This window comes from Zingiber officinale, chromosome 7A (assembly GCF_018446385.1).
Source record: "Zingiber officinale cultivar Zhangliang chromosome 7A, Zo_v1.1, whole genome shotgun sequence".
Classification (NCBI taxonomy): Eukaryota; Viridiplantae; Streptophyta; class Magnoliopsida; order Zingiberales; family Zingiberaceae; genus Zingiber; species Zingiber officinale.
Genome location: NC_055998.1, coordinates 113,898,414 through 113,910,287, shown reverse-complemented (window position 1 = coordinate 113,910,287; position 11,874 = coordinate 113,898,414). Strand labels below are relative to the sequence as shown.

Sequence of the window (11,874 nt, the reverse complement as noted above, 5' to 3'; positions counted from 1 at the left end):
TATTTAAAAATCTTTTAAAAGCTAATTTCAAAATTATTTTAAAAATTCCTTTAAAAATCTTTTAAAAATTATTTAAAAATCTTTTAAAACTTAATTTCAAATTTATTTGAAAAATCTTTTAAAAATTATTTAAAAATCTTTTCAAACTTAATTTCAAATTTATTTTAAAAATTCCTTGAAAAATCTTTTAAAAATTATTTAAAAATATTTTAAAACTTAATTTCAAAATTATTTGAAAAATCTTTTAAAATTTATTTAAAATCTTTTAAAACTTAGTTTCAAAATTATTTTAAAAATTCCTTTAAAAATTATTTAAAAATCTTTTAAAACTTAATTTCAAAATTATTTGAAAAATCTTTTAAAAATTATTTAAAAATCTTTTAAAACTTAATTTCAAAATTATTTTGAAATTCCTTTAAAAAACCTTTAAAAATTATTTGAAAAATCATTTTAAAAATTCCTTTAAAAATCCTTTAAAAATTATGTTGAAAAATTCCTTCAAAAATATTTTAAAAATTATTTTAAAAATCCTTTTAAAAATTCTTTCAAAAATCTTTGAAAAATATTTTGAAAAACTTATTTAAAAATCCTTTGAAAAATATTTGAAAAACTTATTTAAAAATCCTTTGAAAAATATTTTAAAAATATTTTTAAAAAAATCCTTTGAAAAATATTTGAAAAACTTATTTAAAAATCCTTTGAAAAATATTTTTTCAAAATCCTTTAGAAATTATTTGAAAAATCTTTTGAAAATCAATTTCATAATCATTTAAAAATTATTTGAAAAATCCTTTGAAAATTCATTTCAAAAATCTTTTGAAAATTCATTCCAAAATCATTTAAATTTTTTTTTCAAAATATTAGTCAATTAATTTCAGAATATTATTCAATTAATTTCAAAGTATTAATTAATTTAAAAGGTTTAAAAATCTTTAATTCTCAAATCATATTATGATTGCAAATGCTAACTCCAATTAATTTTTACTATAGTCTCAAAGTTTACTATTTACTAATTTGAAATTCAAGCTTATATTTTCAATAGTTTTAGTGACAAAGTTAACTTTATCTGACACTCACTCATAAGCTAAACATGTCTGAAAACGTAGAATGGGTGAGATGGAAAATTAGATAAAATATAAAAGACCTATTATATTTTATACATGCTTGGACTCTAGAACCCTAGGGATTCATGTTTGCATTAATTAAGAGGGAGTGAACGGAGTCAAGCTAATTATCAAGTAATTTTTGAAGAGCTTTTCAAATTTAATTAAATATCTTTCGAAAAACTTTTCAAATGGAGATTGTAAGATTGAGCATGCTTTAGGGCTCTGATACCTGATCAAAACAATTTAGATAACTTAACATCTATTTAACCTGACTCATGCTTGGACTTAAGGACCAACTGAAAAAATAACCTAAATTAAATATTTAGTTACTCCCTCTTCGTCCTAAGATTTCATATATTCTTACTCCTATTTTCTTCAAAATTAAGTTTTTGTTTAACTAAGCACATTTTCAAACTGAAACTACATTTTCAAAAATGTAATGTTTGCAAAAGGCTTAGCTAAGGTACTCATATAGCAACTTTCAAACTTAGCCATCTTTATGAACTTAGTTAAATATTTTTTTATCTTTTCCTCTAAAACCAACCAAGTTTACAAAGAGGCTAAAGTCATCCTTCAAGTCATCCATAAATTAGCCTTTTTAACTTAGGAGACAAATATTCCATTTCAAGTCCTCTTTCTCCCTTAACTAACAAATTTTTCAGTTATAAGCTAAGTGTTTCACAAGCATTTTTTCTAAGACTAAAACTATTTTTTCTAAAAACTTAAAACATGCTTTCCAACTGGCTTATTTTTGATATATGGCAAAGGGGGAGAGTAGGAAATTCAAAAGTAAAACGAAAAAGTGTTGCTTTTATTAAGGGGGAGAGTAGGTAATTCAAAAGTAAAACTCTATTTAAATTCAAAAAGGAAGCCCTGTATTAAGGGAGAGCTTCACAAAGTTTAAGTGTTAGTTTAAGTTATGCTTTTATTTGAATTTATATACTTAAACTTGCTCACTTAAAATATTTTTATATACTTATGCATTTATTTTACTTAACTTTGAATTTGGATTGCCATAATCAAAAAGGGGAGATTGTTGGTGCGGGAAGCATCCGACGATCAAACCTGAGTTTTGATAATGGCAAAAGATTCAAAGTTAAGGTGAATTGTGATCTAACATGATTGACTAAGTGTTTTAGGAAAGTCCTAACTGTGGTTAGGCAGGTAAAAACCCTAGGGGGTGGTAACCCTAGGTCATAGGGGGTGGTAACCCTATGCGGAAAGTCTTGGCAGGTCGAAAGCTTCAGGAAAAAGTCCTAGGGGTGGTAACCCTAGGTGGAAAGTCCTGGTGTCACGAACCAGGTGAAATACTGGACTAGCAGGGAAGTGGATGTCCAGCAGAAAGTCCGGAAGCTTCGAGTGTTGAGCAAAAGTCGAGTCGATCTGGAGGATCACAGTGGCAGCAGGTAAATCTCCTTAGTGGAGTAGGTGAGGACGCGTTCCCCGCAGAGGGAACAGTAGGCATCAGGTCGACCTAGGGTTTCCGGTCGGAAACCCGAAGTCAGACTCGGACAGTCCGGAGACTGTCAAAATTTCACTTTTATAATATCACTTATGTGTTATGAGCTAACTTTGTGCTGCAGGATATTTTGGTGTTTAACATATCTTGCAGGGACCAAAGTATAAAATTAGCCTCGGATGAACAGTACCGTGGCTCCTCCATGGAGCTTGGAGGCGCCTCGGGGTGCAAAACCTGAGCTGGCTGCGAAGCAAGCTTGGAGGCGCCTTGAAGGAAGCCAAGGCGCCTTGGACAGCTTGATGAAGGTGCCTTGGAGAGGCTGAAGGCACCTTGAACCTGATAAGGTTCGACCAGTTCAGCCCTTATCTCGGCGGCTGACTCGGCTCATTCAAGGCGCCTTGGTGAACAGTTGAAGGCGCCTTGAACACCCTTTATAAGGGATCTCGACCAGCAGCTCACAAGATCTTCTTCCAAGCAATCTTTCTGCGACTAGCTACTAACGACACGATCCCAAAGTGCTGCGACAACCACCCGACGGCCCGGAGCTCCGAATCTTCATTTCTTAATTGTCGTCGGTATAATTAATTCTTGTCAATTATTGTACTTCAGCTTGTAATTATTCCGAACTTATAGTTGTTGCCCACGGAAAGCGATCAAGGATCGCAGGCCTTCGAGTAGGAGTCATCATAGGCTCCGAACGAAGTAAGCGACCGTGTTCTTGTGTGTTTGCTTTTTCTTTATTCCGCTGTGAGCTTTAACTCCGATAGTGTTTAATCAAACGATTTACGATTTTGAACCGTGTAAAAGCCACGAGCGCTATTCACCCCCCTCTAGCGCGTCTCGATCCAACAGGTATAGCCGAGTAGGCTGTTAGATTTACATATAACTGCGTGGTTGTATTTTTGTGGTATCAGCCAAGTAGGCTGTATATAAACTGCGTGGTTGTGTGTATGTTCCAACCGCCTGTGGCTGATGTATATTGTGTCTGTAGAAATGTTTCAGATTGTCACCCGTACAGGGGAGGTGCTGCCAAAATTTCTTTGGACAGGGACTTCCCGGTGCGTGACAATGAGTGGCCGGAAGAAGTCTCCCTCTACAAGCCCCTGGGTGAATGCGTTCATCATGGTCTCAGATGAAACCGAGGGGATATCCATACCTACCTGGTTGAAGTGTTGGATGTACGCTCGGAGGGTTTCTCTCGGCCCTTGCTTCAAAGAGAACAGGCTGACGCTCATCTTTTGGTAGCGCCTGCTGCTTGCAAAATGGTGGAGGAAGGCCATCCAAAAATCCTTGAAGCTTTGTATTGATCCATCCGGAAGTCTCCTGAACCATCGCTGGGCCGAGCCAGAGAGTGTAGTAAGAAAAACTCGGCATTTCACCCCATCTGTGTATTGGTGAAGTGTAGCAGCGTTGTCGAACTTTCTCAAATGATCATCTGGATCAGTCGATCCGTTGTATTCTCCGATCGCCAAATGAGCGTAGTGCCTTGGCAAAGGGTCTTGAAGTATTACTTCAGAGAACTAGCAGTTGATCCGTTCGGGACATGAGTCAACTTGGGGCGCCTTTCTTTTTCTTGCGTCCTGAATGGGCGCTTTGTTTGAAGAAGATTCCCTCTCTTGATTTGCTTGCGCCACCTCTAAGGGTGTTTGGAACAGAACTCGATGGAATGGAATATGAGCGGGCGGAGCTTCTCCATGTGTGCCGGTCGGTATTCTATTTTATCCCCAAATAGAGTATTGGTCCGGTCAGTCATCGTGAGCCGCTTGGCCACGAGAGGCCGATGTTGCTTGTTGCGCCAGTCGGTCGGCTAGTGCCTTTTGCTGCTGTTGCTCGACTATCTTTGCTGCTCGCGCTTGTATTAGTGCGTCGAGCTCCTCTTGAGTGAGTGTCACGGTATGAAGTAGTCTAGCTTCTTCCATTTTCTCAGCTCGGATGCATGTGCGTTTCCACAGACGGTGCCAAATTTGATCCTGTCCAAGAGTCGAAGCGATAGATGTTGGGGGCGTGGCGCTCCTGTTAACCATTGATGGACTTCTCCTCAATGAAACCTGCAACCACATAAACGTCAGTGCCGAGCCAGGGAGGAGTTCCCTGGCGATGGCCCTTTGATGCTAAAGTCAAACACCGGCAATGTAGAAGAAACAAGGAAGCGGAGTGGCAGGGTAACTGTAGCTACAATAGAGATTATGCATACCTCTGTCGAAGCTTGGGCGTCTTTATATAGGACTCCTGGGGAGTGCGTGCATGCTTCTCGAGACGCGCACACTTCTCAAAGCATATCCTGAGTACCGAGCCAGGGAGGAGTTCCCTGGCGATGACCCTTCGACACTCAAGTCAAAAACCGGTGATGTAGAAGAAACGAGGAAGCAGAGTGGTAGGGTAACTGTAGATACAGTAGAGATTATGCATACCTCCGTCGAAGCTTGGGGGTCTATATAGGACTCCCGGAAAGCGCGTGCATGCTTCTCGAGGCGTGCACACTCCTCAAAGCATATCCTGAAAAGACGTGTCAGGAAAGTATCCCTAACACCATATCTTAACGACTCGAGCATATCTCTGACAAGACAGCGGAAGCTTCCGTCATACGATCTTTTGCCTGATCATGCTACCAAGCATGTCGCCTGTCGGTGGCACAGGTTCCTAGAAGGATATCCTCTGATCCCCCTTTTGTCTGTTACATGCCGAGTGGAAGAGCCGCTCAGCCATCACCCGACCGTCCGAGTGATCTTGTCCTCGGGTCGAGCAGAATGGTCACTCGGCCAGCATGCCACTGTCCAGGCTCTGTTGTTATGTAGAACGGAAAAATCGTGTCTGAACGTAGTCTGTTTGGTCATTATTGTTTTGCCAATGTGAGTCCGAGCGGGCTGGCCACTCGACACATACCTTGCCTGTTTGAGCGTCGGAAGTTCGGCATATGGTCAAACTGTTCTAACACCTGCTTTATGTAGGCTTGACGATTCTTTCTCCCGGTTGGCAAAGGGAGATTACCCGATCGGATGATAATACTGGGGCGTTGATCAACTTAACTTTGACCTCAATCATGTCGTTGATCACCTTATTGACCGCGCATTTCTTTATCACCGGATCAATAATCAAATCAATAATAGTAGCTATAAAATACTAACAGTTATAACATTGCAATAGTTACGATTTAATTGCTGTTAAAAATATATATTTTAATACTAACGTTTTCGTAGTCATAGTTTACTTGAGGATGTAATGATTTAAAAAAGGGGCAAGTAGGGTGGGATACCATTTTAATTAATGGAGCCTCCTTCGGATTAATAAGGGACCTTTCACTTTTACGTAATTATTTTTTTGATCAATTACTCAAATCAGTCCAAGGTGATTAAATCATGTTTGTTGATACCGCATTCCTCTTGAGTGTCTCAAAAATTAGAGTAGAATCAATCCTAGGCAAATACTAGTTTTAAATAATTATTCTTGAAATTTTTTTGTGTATAAATTGTGATGTTTTTTTTCTTAATTAAAATGCAAAAACTCTTTTGTAGCGATACTAGATTGAGTTAACTTTTACTTACAATTTGTTCTAAAACGGTTTAACTTTTTTTTGGATGAATCAAAAGTTTTAAAATTTGAAGGAGCATTTTGCTAAATTGTTGGAATTTAAGAGGTTGAAATTAAATTTTCACATGTGTGATCCTATATAAATTACCATTGCATCTCCGCCTCTGTTTCCGATCATGGCGGATCACGGAAATGGAGCTTCTCTTCACATCGCCGTCTTCCCCTGGCTCGCCTTTGGCCACATGCTCCCCTTTCTCCGCCTCTCCAAGTCGCTGGCCAAGCGCCGCCACCGCGTCTCCTTCCTTTCCACCCCGAGAAACATCGCCCGCCTCCCCAAACTCCCTCCCGATGTCGCACCGTTCATTGACTTCGTACCTTTACCTTTGCCGCCTGTCGACAACCTCCCGCTCGAAGCCGAGTCCACCAATGACCTCCTTCCGGACCAAGTTCAGTACTTGAAGAAGGCGCTCGATGGACTGCAGAGTCCCTTCGCGTGCTTCCTCCAGTCGACAAAGCCAGACTGGGTGATCCTCGACTTCTGCCAGCATTGGGCGCCGGCCATCGCCGCTGAGGTCAACGTTCCCTGTGCGCATTTCAGTATTCTTCGCGCCTCGAGCCTGTTCTTTTTCTGCGACAAGATCGCCGGGTCGACATCGTCGCAGACTCCCGAGGAGCTCACCAAGCCGCCGGAAAGCGTCCCGTTTCCGACCACCCTCGCCTTCCGTCTCCACGAGGCGAAGGGCGTGATCTGGCTGCACCGAGACAACGCCTCCGGCATCAGCGACATGCAACGCTTAATCTCTGTCCTGAAAGCGTGCAGCTTATTCGCCTTCCGGAGCTGCTTCGAGCATGAATCCTCTTGGCTATCGCTCTTCGCGACGCGATTTTGTACAGGCGACGTCGTGCCGGTCGGCCTGCTGCCCACGTCGGCCGACGAACTAGCATCGCATGCCGAAGCAGGGCCATCATCGTCGACCATCCTCCGGTGGCTGAGCGAGCAACTGCCGAGGAGCGTCGTCTACGTCGCGATAGGGAGCGAGGCGACACTGAGCGCAGAGCAGGAGCGCGAGCTGGCCTCAGGGCTGGAGCTCTCGGCGGTGCCGTTTCTTTGGGCAGTAAGAAAGCCATCCGGCTCGGAAACGGGCGGAGGCGGCGGCGTTCGGCTCCACCGCCACGGGATGGTGATCGAAGGTTGGGTTCCGCAGCTGGAGATCCTCCGGCACAATTCTGTGGGGGCCTTCCTGACGCACTGCGGATATAGCTCGGTGATCGAGGGCCTCCAGTTCGGGCTCCCGCTGGTGATGCTGCCGTCGATCATCGACACCGGATTGATCGCTCGGTGGTGTACGGAAATGAAGGTGGGAGAGGAGGTGGCGAGGAACGAGGCTGATGGGTGGTTCACCGGAGAAGACGTGGCGGTGGCTATAAGGAAGGTGATGGTGGAAGAGGAAGGTAAGGAGTTCAGAAGCAACGCAGAGAAGCTAGGGGAAGTCTTCGCCGACACGAAGCTCCATGAGTCCTACGTGGACACCTTCATCCAACGACTGAGATCAAAAGGAGACTAAAACATAATCTCCAAGACAGAAGCTCTCAATAATTCTGCCATCTGATTTCAATTTAATTCCTGCAATATGTTTGAGGGCTTTATCACTATATGTATTATTTTCGAATAATTTTTGAACAATTTAACTTTGTTTTAAAAAATAATTATTTTTCGAATAATCTCGCAGGTAGAGTTCAACTACCAGCTTCATTGGCGTGTAGGCCTCAGGAATTAGCTATCATAATCATTATACGTCCTTGCCGCCTCTCAATTTATTGAATCCAATCAATAGCTTGGAAGTATTAGATTTGTTTTAATACGATTTGCAAGAGAACCGTTTGCCTAAATTGTTCATGTTTAAATTAATAACAAATTAGCCTAGCTAAGCTTACCGTGTGTTAGTAAATTGAGATATATGATCTTAAATTCCCACTAAAAACGTAACTTCTTTTATTGAATTTGTGAATGTCCTTGTGAAGTTGGTAGCGATTGGATGACCACAATTCGGCCACAAATTTAAGAGGCCGTACTCTTCATGGGCTCGAACAGTTGATGAACTATGGGAAAGACATTTTACATTTGAATTTTACTAGGGAGAAGGAAATTAATTGATTTTTTTTTTATCTTCTCATAAAAGTTTTTCACTTACTAAAGCCACTGATGAGTTTTGGCGCATAATCTAACGTCATATTTTTTTTAAAAAAAAATCTAAATATAATATACCTGAATGAGATTTAAATTTTATTGTCTAAAAATCCATCTCATCTCTTATCATGGCATCCTAATTCTGGGACGAGAAGAAAGTCATTGAATGTAATAGGTATCTCGGAGGTGTATAATTATCTATTTACTGCGACGAAAAGAAAGCAATTGAAAGCTTTTGAGCTGGGTGGTTAAACAAAATCTTTTTGTTCTTTTGCCATTATTTGCCTCGTCAATTAATATAAAATTGTTAGTGCAGTAGGTGAAATGCACAGGTAAACTTTAAGTACCAGGCCAACCGTTGTCCAAGGCAATCAATCATTAAAATGTGGGAGTGACAGCCAAGCACACCGCACCACTCATTAAAAAAAAAAAACTTATTACAAATAAAATATACCATTCTAGCATTAGCTAGTTTTCTAGAGGGGCAGAGGTAGAAATTAAGTTCATGGTTGGGGAAGTATGGGCACATCGTAGGGTTATGATCTCTTCAATGGTACCAGCGATGAAACAATGGACAAAGGCCGTCTGGAAATAGTACATGTAGAGTCACTCCCTCCCAGGTACGTTGTTGTCGAACATTTATAGTCATAAAACTGCTCCATGAGTTATCATATCCGTATTACGCTACAATTAAAACGATAATTTACTAAAGAATATATTTAGAGATCTAAATTTATCAAAAGGTATAGGATATTTTGATATTTACTAAAGAATCCATATTTTAAAAGTATATTTCTTATTTTACTCTCCTGATAATTTAAATTTTTCTTTCGTTTTTTTTCTCCATTATATTTCTCTCTCCTCTCTCTTCTCTTTTTTGTATCGACATGTAGAAGATCATTAGTCAATTTTTTAATAATATTTTAATATATTTGAAGAAGCAAAAATAAACAATAAATAGCATATTTGAATTCCTTGTAATTTTAAAAATTCATTGGAACTAAAATGAGTGTAATCGGAGCTTTCTAGGCCCATCAATGAATTTTGGTGGAGAAAATAACCCTACGATGTGCACATGCTATTCTTATCAGGCCCAGCGTGAACTTTTTTGCCAATTCTTTGATTTTATATATTAACATTTATGAAAAGCAAAAATAAATAATGGACACCATATTTGAACTCCTTGCAACATCAGAAATTCATAGGAACTGAAATGGGTGCAATCGAAGCTCTCTAGGTTCATCAGTGAGTTTTGATCGAAACCCACTGATGGACCTAGGGATCAGTTCACGTTGGCCCTAATATGGAATCATATCAGGCCCAACTTTCATCAACGCTGAAGAAGTTTTATAGGTCCACCCAGAATTGGTTGATCATCATAAGTATTTATTTTGTTAATGGTTCTATTGACTGCTACAATGACCTAATTTTTAGGACTAGTGCAAATTATAGACAATTTAGCAAAAAAACGATGATACTACAGTCAGAAGGTCTAGTTTCTTAATATGATATTTTCTAAATCTTATGTATCACTTGAATATTATCTTCTCATAAGCACTGGTGCTATGGAGTTTGAAATCAAGTATTCTTGGCCATTTTCTCACTTGTGATCTACTTCTATGTCCCTGTGTGCATGCCAATGACTTTCATTTTAGGTTTAGGGAGAAACAAGCTTTTGAAAGCTGTCTGTTTTCATGTTCTGATGATAACTTTCATATTTACATGGTTGACTTCATTGTTCTCCCATACATATAACTTTTTCAGCGTTGATGAAGGTTGGGTCTGATATGATTCCATATCAGGCCCACGTTGGCCCTGATATAATTTCATATCAGGCCCAACGTGATTTTTTTGACGATTCTTTGATTTTATATATTAACATCTATGAAAAGCCGAAATAAACAATGGACACCATATTTAAACTCCTTGCAACATCAGAAATCCATAGGAACTGAAATGGATGCAATTGGAGCTCCCTAAATCCATGAGTGGGTTTCGGTCAAAACCTACTGATGGACCTAGAGAGCTCCGATTGCACCCATTTCAGTTCCTATGGATTTCTGATGTTGTAAGGAGTTCAAATATGGTGTTCATTATTTATTTCGGCTTTTCATATGTGTTAATATATAAAATTAAAGAATCGACAAAAAAATCCGTGTTGGGCCTGATATGGACTCATATCAGGCCCAACGTGGGCCTGATATGGAATGATATCAAGCCCACGTCGGGCTTGATATGAGTCCATATCAGGCCCAACGTGGGTGTTTTTTATTTTTCTTTCATTTTGCATGTTAACATATATGAAAAGTCAAAATAAATAATGGACATCATATTTGAACTCCTTGCAATTTCAGAAATCCATAGAAACTAAAATGGGTGTAATCAGAGCTCTCTAGATCCATTAGTGGGTTTTGACTGAAACCCACTGATCGACCTAGAGAGCCCCGATTACACTCATTTTAGTTCTAATGGATTTCTGAAATTGCAAGGAGTTCAAATATGCTATTCATTGTTTATTTTTGCCTCTTTAAATGTATTGAAATGTTATTAAAAATTGACTAATGTTATTCATATGTTCTGCATGCCGATACAAACAAGAAAAGAGAGAGAAATATAGTGGAGAAAAGAAAAATGATAGAAAAAGTCAAATTGTTAGAAGGGTAAAATAGGAAGCACTTAAAAAAGTGTGCTCTTTAGTAAATACCAAAGTAGCGTACGCCTTTTGATAAATTTAAATCTCTATATGCACCCTTTGGTAAATTGCCCTTAAAAAAATTTTACATATCTCTTCATTATAAAAAAAAAAAGGGAAAAAAAACCTCTTAACAACATCTTTATAGATTTCACATTTTCTCATAAATTATTATTTTTAATATTTTATTATTTAAATAAACTAAATTTAAAATATTAATTAAAAATAAAAAAAATAGGGAGGGAGTAGCTTCTTATCAGAAATGAGGGAGCTCTCTCCCACTCACTAGAGCCACGTAAACAATGAGAGCTCTCAAAGAGATCCCATTGTGGTGCTTAAAATACTCCCTGCACTAGATACGTAGTATTGATGTAGGTTATATCATACGATCGAATTTAAGATTTTCATCTTGCCAAGAGGTTCCAATAAAAATTTATAATTTTTTAATATGTTGATTGAGCTTGTATGAAAATTCTAGGTGAGGTTAGGTAAAAAAAGTCGTAATTATGGTTAGGTAAGGAAGTCTTAGCCGGAGGAACTAGGCAGATGAAGGATATATGGCGGAAAGTCCTGGGGGTCGAGGACATTAGGCGGGAAGTCCTGGGGTCGAGGATACTTGACGAAAGTCTAGATAGGTCAAGGGCTGAAGGTCTAGTGGAAAGTCCGAGCATCAAGGTCAGGCTGAGCAAAAGCCCAAGTAGGTCGAGTGGACCAAACTTGGTATCAGGTAAACTGTCCCTAATGGAGTAGTGAAGACGTACTCTAGAAAAGGGAACAGTACTAGAAGTTAATCCAACCTAAGATCTCATAAGAGATCTAAAATTTAGACCGGACAACTTGGAGAGCTATCAATCATAATTATATTTATATATTGTGCTAACACTGTGATGCAGAAAGCTAA

General features: G+C 39.1%; 1 protein-coding gene across 1 annotated transcript; it reads left to right on the top strand.

The window, feature by feature from the left end:
- The first annotated feature begins 6,262 nt into the window (after positions 1-6,262).
- LOC122000386 (putative UDP-rhamnose:rhamnosyltransferase 1) lies at positions 6,263-7,737 on the top strand. Its single transcript, XM_042554799.1, has one exon. It carries the CDS (start codon positions 6,270-6,272, stop codon positions 7,656-7,658), a length of 1,389 nt encoding a protein of 462 aa, XP_042410733.1. The 5' UTR covers positions 6,263-6,269; the 3' UTR covers positions 7,659-7,737.
- Positions 7,738-11,874: the final 4,137 nt, after the last annotated feature.